This window comes from Sabethes cyaneus, chromosome 1, assembly GCF_943734655.1.
Source record: "Sabethes cyaneus chromosome 1, idSabCyanKW18_F2, whole genome shotgun sequence".
Taxonomy (NCBI): Eukaryota; Metazoa; Arthropoda; class Insecta; order Diptera; family Culicidae; genus Sabethes; species Sabethes cyaneus.
In genome coordinates, this window is record NC_071353.1 from 54,097,002 (window position 1) to 54,109,371 (window position 12,370).

The window sequence follows — 12,370 nt, forward strand, 5'->3', positions numbered from 1 at the left end:
ACAAAATACGATACGTGGTTCTGTATGACGTTCTATTGTTATATCTTAGAAATGATGTTAACTATGTTATTTTATGTTGTAGAACTCCTTGAGAAAGATGTTAAATACATCGAAACGTCGGGCATAGAATAAATAAGTGTCGTTTTGCTTTGCCGTATGACTGTCCTGCCGAAAACATAAAGTTTGGAATCATAAACAGTCGATAGCTCCACTTCGACAAGTGTGCAAAGATGCGGATATTGTGAAGCGACTAAAATAGGGCAGGCTACAATGGGCTGGCCATGTAGCAAGGATGAGAGACCAGCGAAAACAATATTTAGCAGAGAACCCGACAGAGGGCGACGACTTCTAGCAGACCCCGTACCCGTTGGCTGAGCGCTGTCGATGAGGATGCTAGAACAGCGGGTGTTAGCGGCGATTGGAGAGTGGTAACCCAAGACCGAGTAATGTGGAGACGGCTCCTGAATTTGGTATAAATTCGATAAGAGGATTGTCGCCGAAAAAGTAAAGTAAGTATGCAACGCAAAATATTGGCACTTGTAACTTTGAAGCTTGTAACTTGTAACTTGTAGCTAATATTATTGGGTTAATTATGCAACAGGTGGATCAAATCAGGTTTTAATCAGCTTTGTATCTTTGCTAGAAAAACTGTGGGGCTTGAGGGGTTAGAGACTTTTATTTAAGTTGTTTGAGCAATCTGGCTAAAAATTTTAAATGCGCGAAACTCAAAAACTTGTCCAACAATTTTTTTAATGCAGTTCGGAGTTGTAGGATGGTAATACAAGCCAAGTGCCATTTACCGTTTTGATGGTATCTTTTTTATAGTAACGGTTGAAGAAACGGTTCGAAATTTGTCTGTGAATCATTTTTAACTAAATATTAATGAAACGTGAAGAACTCAGTGTAATACTTTGTGAAAAACAAAACCAGAAACACACCAATAAATATGTGGCTGATTATGTAATATCCTTATGCAACGAGCATCATTTGTTAAATGCAAAATAAATGCTAACAAAATCGTTAATACCTATTACAAGTTTCTTGGTGACGCATAGTTTCTCTGAGAAATCAATATACCAATCCAATAGTTCAGAGCCGGCGTTACAACGTGCGAGGCCCTGTGCAGATTAAGCAGCGGGGTTTTGAACGGAGGAATTGGATTAAAAAACCACTGTGGTAATCTAAATGATCATTTTTTGAGACAGACTTCGATAGCTCTACACAGTTTCCGGACTGCTTATACGTATACCCAGTGATGGAGATGCAAAATTGGCAGGTTTCGGTATCATCCGATATTTCTTAAATGGTAAAGAGCAGGAAAGTTTCCAGTTAGTTAGGAATCCCGACACTACGAGTTAAATTGAGTAGTTTTTTTATCTACTGTAGGATTTGGGTAGATAAACTGCTTAACTGTTTAGTCTACAACCCTGTATTTGATTCCTGTGGTACATTTTCTTAACAACATAATCTAGGCGAGCAGCCCAGTTAAGTTTTTTATCCAAAATTAAGAGTTTGACTTTCTTACTGAAGCTCAGCCTGAAACCAATCAGTATAGGGGAAGTAACAGTATGTTTTCTTCACCTTGCGAATGATACCAGACTATTTTTGTGGGGCTTATATTAAACCCGTCTTGTATGTACCATAACATGGTGGTGTTTAGAGCTCCTACCAAACCACTCGACTGTACTACGTCAAACTTTCCTCTAACAAATTAAGGGGGATTTGATCATCGAGATCATGACCGACGCATCTCTCAACGATGATGTGATTTCTCTGCTCAAAAGCGTTGCCTGAATCTAGCCCATTGTAATGTGGTCGACTCCGTTTTGAAAGAGAGCCGTAATAAATGAAATGAAGGACATATAATCGAAAGCTACTTCAATATCAAGCAAAGAACAAAGTGCCGTTTCTGGATAGTTGAGTGACTTCTCAATTGACGTCACTACACCGAGCAGTTTGCCTTCCTACGTTCTACGTTTCCATAGATTTGCCATATTGGTATGTATGTTGCTTTCCATGCAACGGAGAGCTCTTTAAAAACTCTTTCCGGATATAATTATCTGGAATTTTCTCCACCAACTTAAGAAGCGTTGATGTCAGACTTATTGATCTGAAAGCCTTATGCGTGCTTTTCACTTTTTATCTCCCTTAGGCATAAACACCACCTCTACTTTCTGCCAATTCTCAGAAATATGTCCCAAAGCGAAATTGGTTCGGTTGATGAGCTCGGACATTATGACGACGTCCAGTTTCTGTAAAAAATGGGTGGAATACCATCTGGACCTGGAGATTTCATTAGTTCAAAGGAGCTAAGTGCCCATTTGATCGAAGCCTCCGTGAACAATCAGCGTGCAATTTGAGCGGAGTCGTTTGGCACATTATGTAACGATCCATTCTAAAGCAGGGAGGCCTAATTCCATAGATTTCTTCTTAATAAACAATGGAAATCATTCAAATATTTCTTAACAACTAAATTGGTTGTATTGTATTTAATACCAGAGATTGTCCACTAGAATTTTTTTAACATTGTTCTCTAGTCATCACGAAGCGCGAGGCCCCTTCAAAGCGTGAGGCTTTGTGCGACCGCACGGGTTTGCCGGCCGGCTCTGCAATAGTTTATAACAACCTGTGCTTTAAACTTGGCGATTTGAATATAATCTGAACTATGTATAAGTTACTTAGTTGCACCTACCACCCCGGCTCACACTAATTAATTTAGCAGTCATGTGCATTTTGCATTCAACTGATTACTGTGGCGCACAGAAGAACACTTGTGTGCAATTTCGTTGGCATCTTCCCTATGCTCAGGTGATGCAGCATCCCACGATCGTCACCAACAAGCGCCCCTTACGATCAACTGCAACTGCAACCGGTAGCAATGCATCGTTCAGTGAATGAAGGGTAGTATTCTTTTAGATTTTCCCACAGAAGGAAGCCACTTTTATTTACCAACCGGAATTGGATTGGCTGCGTGTGATAGAGCGTCATGAAGCTGATCACGTGTGACTACATATCCGGTTGTTTCGCTGGTAACGTATCCTAATTCAACCGCCCGTTTAGAGTCACTTTCATGCCATAGTTTATAATTTAGTTCGGTATTGTGAGTTAATAAAAAAAATTCTCAGCTAATTTCACCTATTTTAAATGAGAAAAAAAAATTATGCTGGATAATTGTGACGCGTGAAAATCACTTGTTATTTATCGGTGTAATGTGTTCCAACAGGTGCTTGTGGAGTTCTGGTGGGTCATCCTTTGGATACTATTAAAACGTGGCAACAGTTTTCCAACAACAAAATCGGTTCCTCAATCTATAACATTATAGTGCGTCATAATGGGGTGAGTACGGCCAAATAAAAATTTGGCATTTTAGGAGCACTACCTAGTGTCGAGTGTCGACCAGCGAACATTGAGTTAAATGCTTTTGCAGTTTTTTTTTGTGTTAGCGTCTAGCGTTGATCAGGACGCACTAAGTAGCGCGCGTTATTTTTAGATAGCGTTAGTAAATATTATTGCTTATCCGACAAACAGGAAATAGACATGTAGGGAAACAGGCTGCATTAGATGTGTGGATCAGTAAGTAGCGGAATAAGACAACTTAATAGTTTGGGTTAATGTATTATATTCGCGATCATGATTTGCAGATGCAGACTCAAGAGAGAATATTTAATCTTAAGAGTAAATACCAGATTGGTGGTGTTGTGTTCTTAAATTTGTTTTAATATTGAATTGAATTTTAAACAAGACAAAGGTGTACATTTTAGACTTTTTGTAAACAAAATGAAGGGTGTTTGATTTTTGCTAGACCGGTATATAAAAATGAACCCTCGTTCGATTCGGTCTGTGTTAGACTTTAAAATTAAGGAACTGTTGGTTTTTATTTGAAGTATGACAAGTCAAACAGACATAATTCATACAAAATTCGAAAACATATCATAGGCGTATATATTTTGTGTTTTTACTTGTTACCAACCATTCGCGTCAAATGTTTGTTGAAACCAACACAACGCTCACCTGACCGAACTGAAAATGCGTCTTAACTTCAAAGGCGCGTGAAATGTTTTTGGCTAGTTCGACCGTATGTGGTGGATTTACGATCCAAAGTGCACAACTTTAAGATGAGAATTATATCGTCATATGATCAATAGATATGAAAATTTCAAATAACAATACATATTTATCTCTGTGGACGTGAAAGAAAACTATGAAATAATTTGCCATGTGTTCTCAACCGCGTTGGGACAGCTATAAAATTCACACTTGCGCTTAATGTTGCTATCCAGCTTTTCACGAGCCATAATGGCAGACGGCGTTCGTAATATTTAAACAGCATTTTTGATATTTCCTAAATGTATCACACGTTTTCTTTCCGCACGTTTCTTTAATTTTACCGTGAACGTGGGAAAGAAAACGTGCGATGTATTTAGGAAATGTCAAAAATGCTGTTCAAATATTATGAACACAGATTATGCGGTCCGCCATTATGGCTCGTAAAAAGTTGGATATAGCCAACAGCCAAACAAACAGTGTCAGGATCGACGGTGTCTATCGAAACGTCGATGTTACCACATCCGCGCCCCTTTAATGAAGCCCTTTTGAACATTGTTTTTTGTACATTTATCCAGCTTTTTACGAGCCATAATGGCGGACATGTTCGTAATATTTGAACAGCATTTTTTACAGTTCCCTAAGTACATCGCACGTTTTCTTTCCGCGCGTTCACGGTAAAACTAAAGGAATGCACGGAAAGAAAAGCCAGATAACACAAAATCGTAATAGAAAGTTCACATTAAATCCTTTTCATGTCAATTTCACATTGGAATTGTATAATGATTAGAGTATGTCAAATTGAAGTGAACAATAAGTTGTTTTGCAGTCGTGCGTGTCTTCATATCCAATTCATGACTGTGAATTACAAAGCAGTATAGACGATTGCAATATTTGATTATATCTTAATCATATATTCAGGAGTATTTAGTTGCGTGTTATAAAAACTACGCAAAATAGAATTACAAATAATTGTCAAAATTTTCACACGTATATCGCCTCCACTTTGGTACATATATGTTCTTATATGGCGTGAAATATAACTTTTTCGTTCAGATATGATTTCGTATATCTCAGTTGCAATCGAGATATACAAACCAAATGGTTTACTGGGAACGTGCGTTGTATTAGGGAAATGTCAAAAATGCTGTTTAAATATTACGAACATGTCCGCCATTATGGCTCGTAAAAAGCTGGATTTCTTTTGAATTAACAATGGAATTAAGACAAGTGTGGCACCCGCTCTTCGGTGGTTAACCTTGATAAATGTTATTACAGCCTGAATTCGTTAATTGGGCCACGATTGCATTCCAGCTGATTCGCTAATTGGGCCGACTGACAGTTGTTAGAAATTTCTAAACTCGAAAATTCCATACAATTTTGACATTCAAGTTGTCACATAGCCCAATTAGCGAACAGCCAATTAACGAACCGCCCAATTAACGAAACTTTGCTGTATTTATTTAATCATTTGTTTGGTCTATTATTGCAGCTTCGGGGTTTCTACAAGGGAATGTTCTTTCCGTTTGTCACAAATGGTGCTCTGAATTCCGTAGTTTTTGCGGTATACGGTGATTACCTGCGGACTCTCCAAGCACGGTAAGCGATAGTTTACCATCATTCTATGTCACAGAGCTACAACTCCAGCATTATTTTTCCACTTACAGTTGCAAGTCGAAAAAGGAGCAAGAACAGCTCTGGCGAAAGCATATCTTGTACGCTGGTTCGATGGCAGGAGCTGCGCAAGTTTTCCTGGCCTGCCCTGTAGAAGTGATCAAAGTTCGTCTACAAACACTTCAATGTAAAAACGGTGGCAGCTTACAGTTCTATTTACTGAAATATTTTTATGATCTCTTCTTTCAGATATTGGTCACCCGTGGCGCTGCTCCCGGGATATTTTTATGCGCGAGGGTATTTGGGGTTTATATCGGGGTTTCACGCCAATGATGTGCCGCGACGTGTTGCCATACGGCATTTACATGCTGGTTTATGAGTACATGATTGATGTGGAAGAGCGGTTACATCACATGAAACGCAGCCGCCAGGCAGGAACGGGAATCGGAAGTACATACGAGGCATCACTAATAGCCACTGCTGGTGCCACGGCAGGAGTCATATCGTGGTTATTTGTTGTACCCTTCGACGTTGTCAAAACCGTGATGCAGTCCGAAACGGACCCCACGGTGCATAAAAACATGATGCACTGCTTCAGGCGGCTGGTTAAGGTTTGTTCTATCTATACCTGGTCGGTGTTAAATCAGACCGGATCAAGTCACAAAATTTAAAAAAAATGGGTTAATGACAGCAAACAATCAAGAATTTTCTAAGCTACATTTTACTCTAATCAGACTACATAAATGTTGCAAACAGCCAGAGTTATGAGATGCTTTCGAACGATTCCTAGATATAAACCATACTGAGCAGCAAACTTTGATCGCGTTTTTCTTGAAATCAGAGTTTTGTCACATGGTTCGGTCTGACTTAACACCGACCATCTATAAAATAAATTTCTGTCTGTCTGTCTGCACTTACAAAATTTTAAACCTAACAATAGAGGTTTTCCGTCAAAATTTTTTTTTACTAAATGTTCGGTTTTGACTCTTAGAAATGATACCCATATAAAACTTTCTTTATTAAAGCCTCTAACTACTGTAAAAATGAAGAACTAAAATACGTATATTTCAACCCGTCACTTCTCGGATGTATTACATGCCTGTTTGTACCAGTGTCCTCTATTTTCACCACTTCGAAACCATTTGTGCCACTCTTTACTCTTGTGGCAAGCAACAAACGAAAAGAAGAAGAAGGTAATCATTCGCTTTTCATTCGTTTTGTCCTTTTCACTCTACCGCTGATACACATATGTCAAAAACTGTTGTGCAATGCTGCCAGAAAATTTGAAAGTTTTGATAAACAGTGCAGCCGAAACGAATTTTTTGAACTCAACATTCGTGATTTGGCGAAAAGAAACTCAACATTCTTGCAATTTGCATTATTTAAAAAATCGTAGTAAATTCTAGAGTCAACGAAAAAAATATATTTTTGCACCATTGTCACTCGTATTGGGAGTACTTTCGAGAAAAAATAAGAAAAGGAGGGGTATGATCTGACGGAAAATCCTTGGGAAAACCTCTATTATAGGACCTGAATACATACTTTTCAAGTTACTTAAAATGCTTAAAATATTATATTTATATTAAACGATTAATTTACTGCTTATACTAATGCTTATTGGTTACCTTGGTATAGTTTGTTCGAGCTAAAAATGGCTGATAACTTAATTTTTCATTGTCATTCTAGCGTCACGGATGGACATCACTGTTTCGTGGTAGTTGTATGATAATTGCCAGAGCGGCTCCAGTGAATTCCGCTACTTTTCTAGGCTATGAATGGTGTTTGGGGCAGATTCACAAATGGTTTAGTATTGATAGTAGATAGTACCTGAACGCATGCATTTTACAATCGTTGGATTGTTTAAATAATTGTCCTGGCCTATCGACGCCCAGTGGGAAAAGGTGCTTCGAATCATATTGCTTATACCTGAGACTGATAGTTACACCAGAGAGGGCTACAGTGACTAAAAGTTGTTTTTAACTTTTACTGTTAAGAAATAATAATTTACTGTTAAGAAATGATAAATCAAATATATTACTTTTTGTTTTCTTATCAACTGTATTAGTCAAGCTATTTTTACTTTTTACGACACTAGTAAAACTAGTTTTGTAAAGAATGAAAATTCTATTGAATTTTTGAGTTTAGAAATTTCTAGCAGCTGTCAATCGGCTCAATTAGCGAATCAGCTGAAGTGCAGTCGTGATCAAATTAACGAAGTAACCGTAAGCATTAAACGAAAACCAGATGTTGGTAATAATTCAGCGTCCCTGTGGTATCGTGATATTTATACCATATTGGAAGGTCTGCCTGAATAGAAATAGTCAGAGGTTTGTTTACATTTGCGACATTCGCCCTTTTGTTAATTTTATCTAGAGTTGTCAAATGGGAGCCAATCGAACACGCATACTTTTTGCTTACAAGTTTGATTAACAAGTATTGAAATAGTTATGAAATGTACTTAAGCTATTGTCACGCACCTTGAATACCGTGGACCCCCGTTCGTTTGACCGTTTTTAATCTGAACACTTTTTAATTTGAACCCCGTTGGTTTGCACGATGTGCAAATTAAAAATGGTTCAAATGTCATTCTCAACATGGCATCATTTGCTTATGCAGGCAATGCACATAAACACGATTTGTTTGTACAGATCTAGCATGTTTAATCAGTTTCACATTCCGTTTCCCAACAATTACGATAGAAATTCGATCGGAGAATGAAATATTCGCTGCTTGCCACTGCCAGCTGAATCAAACGACCAAAACAATAACAAAGAGCAGGGCGGCCAGTTCATACGAGTTTCAGCATATTTAGGGTGGCCAGTTGTTCAAATTAAAAAGTAACCCCGTTAGTTTGCATGAGGAATCGTTCAAACGAACGGAGGTCCACTGTATTATACTCGGACACAGTGTGTATAAAGCTTTGCAACGCATTTTACACTGATTAAGTCACACCATTGGCAGGCAACTATGTTTTCGCTGCCAACATCTCGTGTGTGCGAAAATGAGATAGCATGTCAGCACTGCGTTTCACTCAACTGCCAGCATTCTGATTTGGGCCCGCTGTCAAATTTTGAGCCCAGGACATGCTGTCGCTGACGTTTACTGCAGTTCGATATAGAGATGTCGATGGGGTGGATTAAGTTGAAAGATATATCGCTCTATTGTAAAAAATTGATGTAAACAAAACAGAAGCGGATCATGTTGAAAACAATCAAGTCCCACTGCTGCAGCATTTTGCTCCGCAGCAAGTGCTGGCAATTTGTGCACACTGATGCCAAATCGTTGGCTTTAGTTTCCGCGTATCTGTTACTGTGAGCTAGGATAGGACATGACAGTATAGAATCAATATACAGTGGACCCCCGTTCGTTTGAACGATTCCTCATGCAAACTAACGGGGTTACTTTTTAATTTGAACAACTGGTAACCCGAAATATGCTGAAACCTGTGTGAACTGGCCGCCCTGCTCTTTGTTATTGTTTTGGTGGTTTGTTGTAGTTGGCAGTTGCAAGTGCGAATATTGCATTTTCCGATCGGATTTCTATCTTAAGCCTAGTATCCATATCCAGCAGAAAAGAAAACAGCTCAAGAAAAAATCGTGTTATTTACCGAAGAAAATTTGATAACTGCAAGGCATGCAATTATCTGTCAGTTTTTCTTGTGGTAATAATTACGCCGGATATTATTCCGTACGAAAAAGTGCATGTAAAACTACGCCATCTGAAAGTGAAATAATATTTCTTGTGAGGTGCATACTGCTAAAGAAATCGCAAATGGAAAATCTTTTCTTTAGCATTTCTTGGCCTATCTTTTTGCCCATTTCTTTTCAGGTCGATAGGCTTTAATCGTTAGAAAACGAAACATGAAACCGATTAAACACGCTAGGTCAGTACAAACAAATCGTGTTTATGTGCATTGTCTGTATAAACAAATGATGTCATGTTGGGAATGACATTAGAACCATTCTCGGGTACTTTTTCATTTCGACGTATTTGCAAATGAGAGACTCTCTTCGTGTCTCCTCTCTTCCGCCGTTTACGGCGATACTAATGCATTTTGACACATCAGCTTTGCATGAATCGGTTGCCGGAGTCACTAGTTAGCCAAATGTTTTGAAAATTTTGTTTTCAATGCATTAGTATCGCCGTAAAAAGCGGAAGAGAGGAGACACGAAGAGAATCTCTCATTTGCAGATACGTCTAAATGAAAAAGTACCCGAGCATTTAATTTGCACGTCGTGCAAACCAGCGGGGTTCAAATTAAAAAGTGTACAGATTAAAAATGGTCAAACTAACGGGGGTCCATGGTATATAGAATGCCAGTGTCGCTGCTGTGCTCGTGGAAAACATCACACACTTGAAAATTATGTATTGCCCCTTTTATGACTATTTAGACTACTGTGATAATCATTTAATGCAACGTACAAACATGTTGCTGGTTCGTGTCTTGGGTACGGGAACAACACTGTCAAATTACCCAATACAGTGGACCCCCGTTCGTTTGAACGATTCCTCATGCAAACTAACGGGGTTCGTTTTTAATTTGAACAGCTAGCAACCCTAAATATGCTGAAACTTGTTTGAACTGACCGCCCTGCTCTTTGTTATTGTTTTGGTGGTTTGATTTAGTCTCGTTTAGTTGGTAGTTGCAAACAGCGAATATGTTATTCTCCGATCGGATTTCTATCGTAATCGTTGGGAAACGAAATGTGAAACTGATTAAACTAGAATTAAACACGCTAGATCAGTACACACAAATCGTGTTTATGTGCATTGTCTGCGAAGGCAAATGATGCCATATTGAGAATGACATTTGAACCATTTTTAATTTGCACATCGTGCAAACCAGCGGGGTTCAAATTAAAAAGTGTTCAGATTAAAAACGGTCAAACGAACGGGGGTCCACGGTACAGCAAAGTTTCGTTAATTGGTGGTTCGTTAATTGGGCGGTTCGTTAATTGGGTGTTCGCTAATTGGGCTATGTGACAACTTGAATGTCAAAATTGTATGGAATTTTCGAGTTTAGAAATTTCTAACAACTGTCAGTCGGCCCAATTAGCGAATCAGCTGGAATGCAATCGTGGCCCAATTAACGAATTCAGGCTGTAGAAAATTTTTCTGCCGACGAAATACCCTGAAACGACCAAATCGGGTGATTTATCCTATGTGATTTACGGAAGAGCCGGAAGGATTTTTTATTGGGTTGCCTTTTCAGTTTGACAATCAGATTTCCGTTTCGAATCGAGCACTCACACATATGCGCATACAATGTAAATACATAATTTTCAAATGTGTGATGTTTACCACAAGCACTGCAGCGACACTGGCATTCTATATAGATTGATACTACTAACGTACCGCATTTTGCACTGTTAATCTGACACTAGAGTGGCTTTTAGATTGATCTACTAATCAGTTTGACCTTTTTTCCTTCTTCCCCTTCTTTTTCATTTCATTTTCTTTGAGCGAAATCGTGCGCGAGATTCGACTGTGATAATCGTGTAAAGCGGAGTAGTCTAAATAGGGGCAAATGTCGCAATATTTACATTGTATGCGTATGTACACATATGTGTGAGTGATCGATTCGAAACGGGAATCTGGGGTGACATTGCGATTCTCGTTTCGAATGATTTTGGTTCGTTTCGACTACGTTAAACGAATGGGCGAAACGAACCAAAATCACTCGAAACGTGAATCGCAGAGATGCCATATTTTCTAAAAAAATGTCTGCAACTGCTCGAAAACCGAAAAAATCAAGCAGTTTTCCGGCTACTCGAATTTTCTGGTTTAAATATAATCTGCGAAAATCTGCACACTTTTTTAGGAAGTCTGTGAAAGTTTAAAGAGCTTCGAACAAAAATCTGCACCAAAACAATAAAAGTCAGAAAAACTGCAAATATCTGCAAATTTATAAGGATCTGCAAGACCGTTCCAAAAATCTGGAATTTGCAGACAAATCTGCAAGTCTGGTATCCCTGGAATCGCAATGTCACCCCTGATTGTCAAACTAAAAAGGCAACCCAATAAAAAAATCATTCTGCTTTTTCGTAAATCACGTAGGATAAATCACCCGATTTGGTCGTTTTGGGGTATTTCGTCGGCAGGAAAATTTTCTATTGGGAAATTTGACAATGTTGTTCCCGTATCCAAGACACTAACCAGCAACATGTTTGCCACCAAAATATCCATGAAACACCAGCGACACTGGCATTCTATATATATCTATTTTTATTTAATTAGTGATCAACTAGGACATTGGCTTCTATCATAAACTGCAGCTGGATTCTTGGAAACACTTGAAGATAGAATTAACACAAGGGCGAATGTCGCAAGCGTAAACAAACCGAGTGAGGGTTGATTTTCCTATGCTGGTCCAGCAAAAAATAACTCTCACCCGTTTTGTTTACATTTTCGACATTCGCCCTTTTGTTAATTCTATCTAGACTTTTCGCTTGCCGTAGTAAATTTTGAAAGGGAATCGCCAAAACAAAAACAAGAAGAAAAAGTCACAATGTCATGTCCTGTCCTATTCGCTATGTAAGCACAAATCGTTCTCTTGTACTCTCATGGAACTGCCATATGGAAAGTTTATGAAGATTTGGTGCAAAGCTTTGTTTATCCTTTTCACTCTTTAACAAACCTGTGCACAGACTTCACAAATAGAACAAACTATTCGCTATTCGCTATGTGCGCGAAACGGTGCTGCCACCTTCCC

The 12,370-nt window shown here is 38.6% G+C and overlaps 1 protein-coding gene across 1 annotated transcript; it reads left to right on the forward strand.

Moving 5' to 3' along the window:
- The first annotated feature begins 478 nt into the window (after positions 1 to 478).
- LOC128732776 (solute carrier family 25 member 45) lies at positions 479 to 7,482 on the forward strand. Its single transcript, XM_053826143.1, has 7 exons — positions 479 to 509; positions 2,917 to 3,029; positions 3,224 to 3,336; positions 5,537 to 5,643; positions 5,712 to 5,845; positions 5,908 to 6,269; positions 7,345 to 7,482. Exons 2-7 carry the CDS (start codon positions 2,987 to 2,989, stop codon positions 7,480 to 7,482), a joined length of 897 nt encoding a protein of 298 aa, XP_053682118.1. The 5' UTR covers positions 479 to 509; positions 2,917 to 2,986.
- The last annotated feature ends 4,888 nt before the right edge of the window (positions 7,483 to 12,370 follow it).

Bases quoted from the DNA above. Each gene is read 5' to 3' on its own strand.
- LOC128732776 (XM_053826143.1), top strand. From the start codon at position 2,987: ATGAAGCTGATCACGTGTGACTACATATCCGGTTGTTTCGCTG. The intron at 3,030-3,223 runs GTAACGTATCCT...GTGTTCCAACAG, and splicing joins CATATCCGGTTGTTTCGCTG to GTGCTTGTGGAGTTCTGGTG. The intron at 5,644-5,711 runs GTAAGCGATAGT...TTCCACTTACAG, and splicing joins CTGCGGACTCTCCAAGCACG to TTGCAAGTCGAAAAAGGAGC.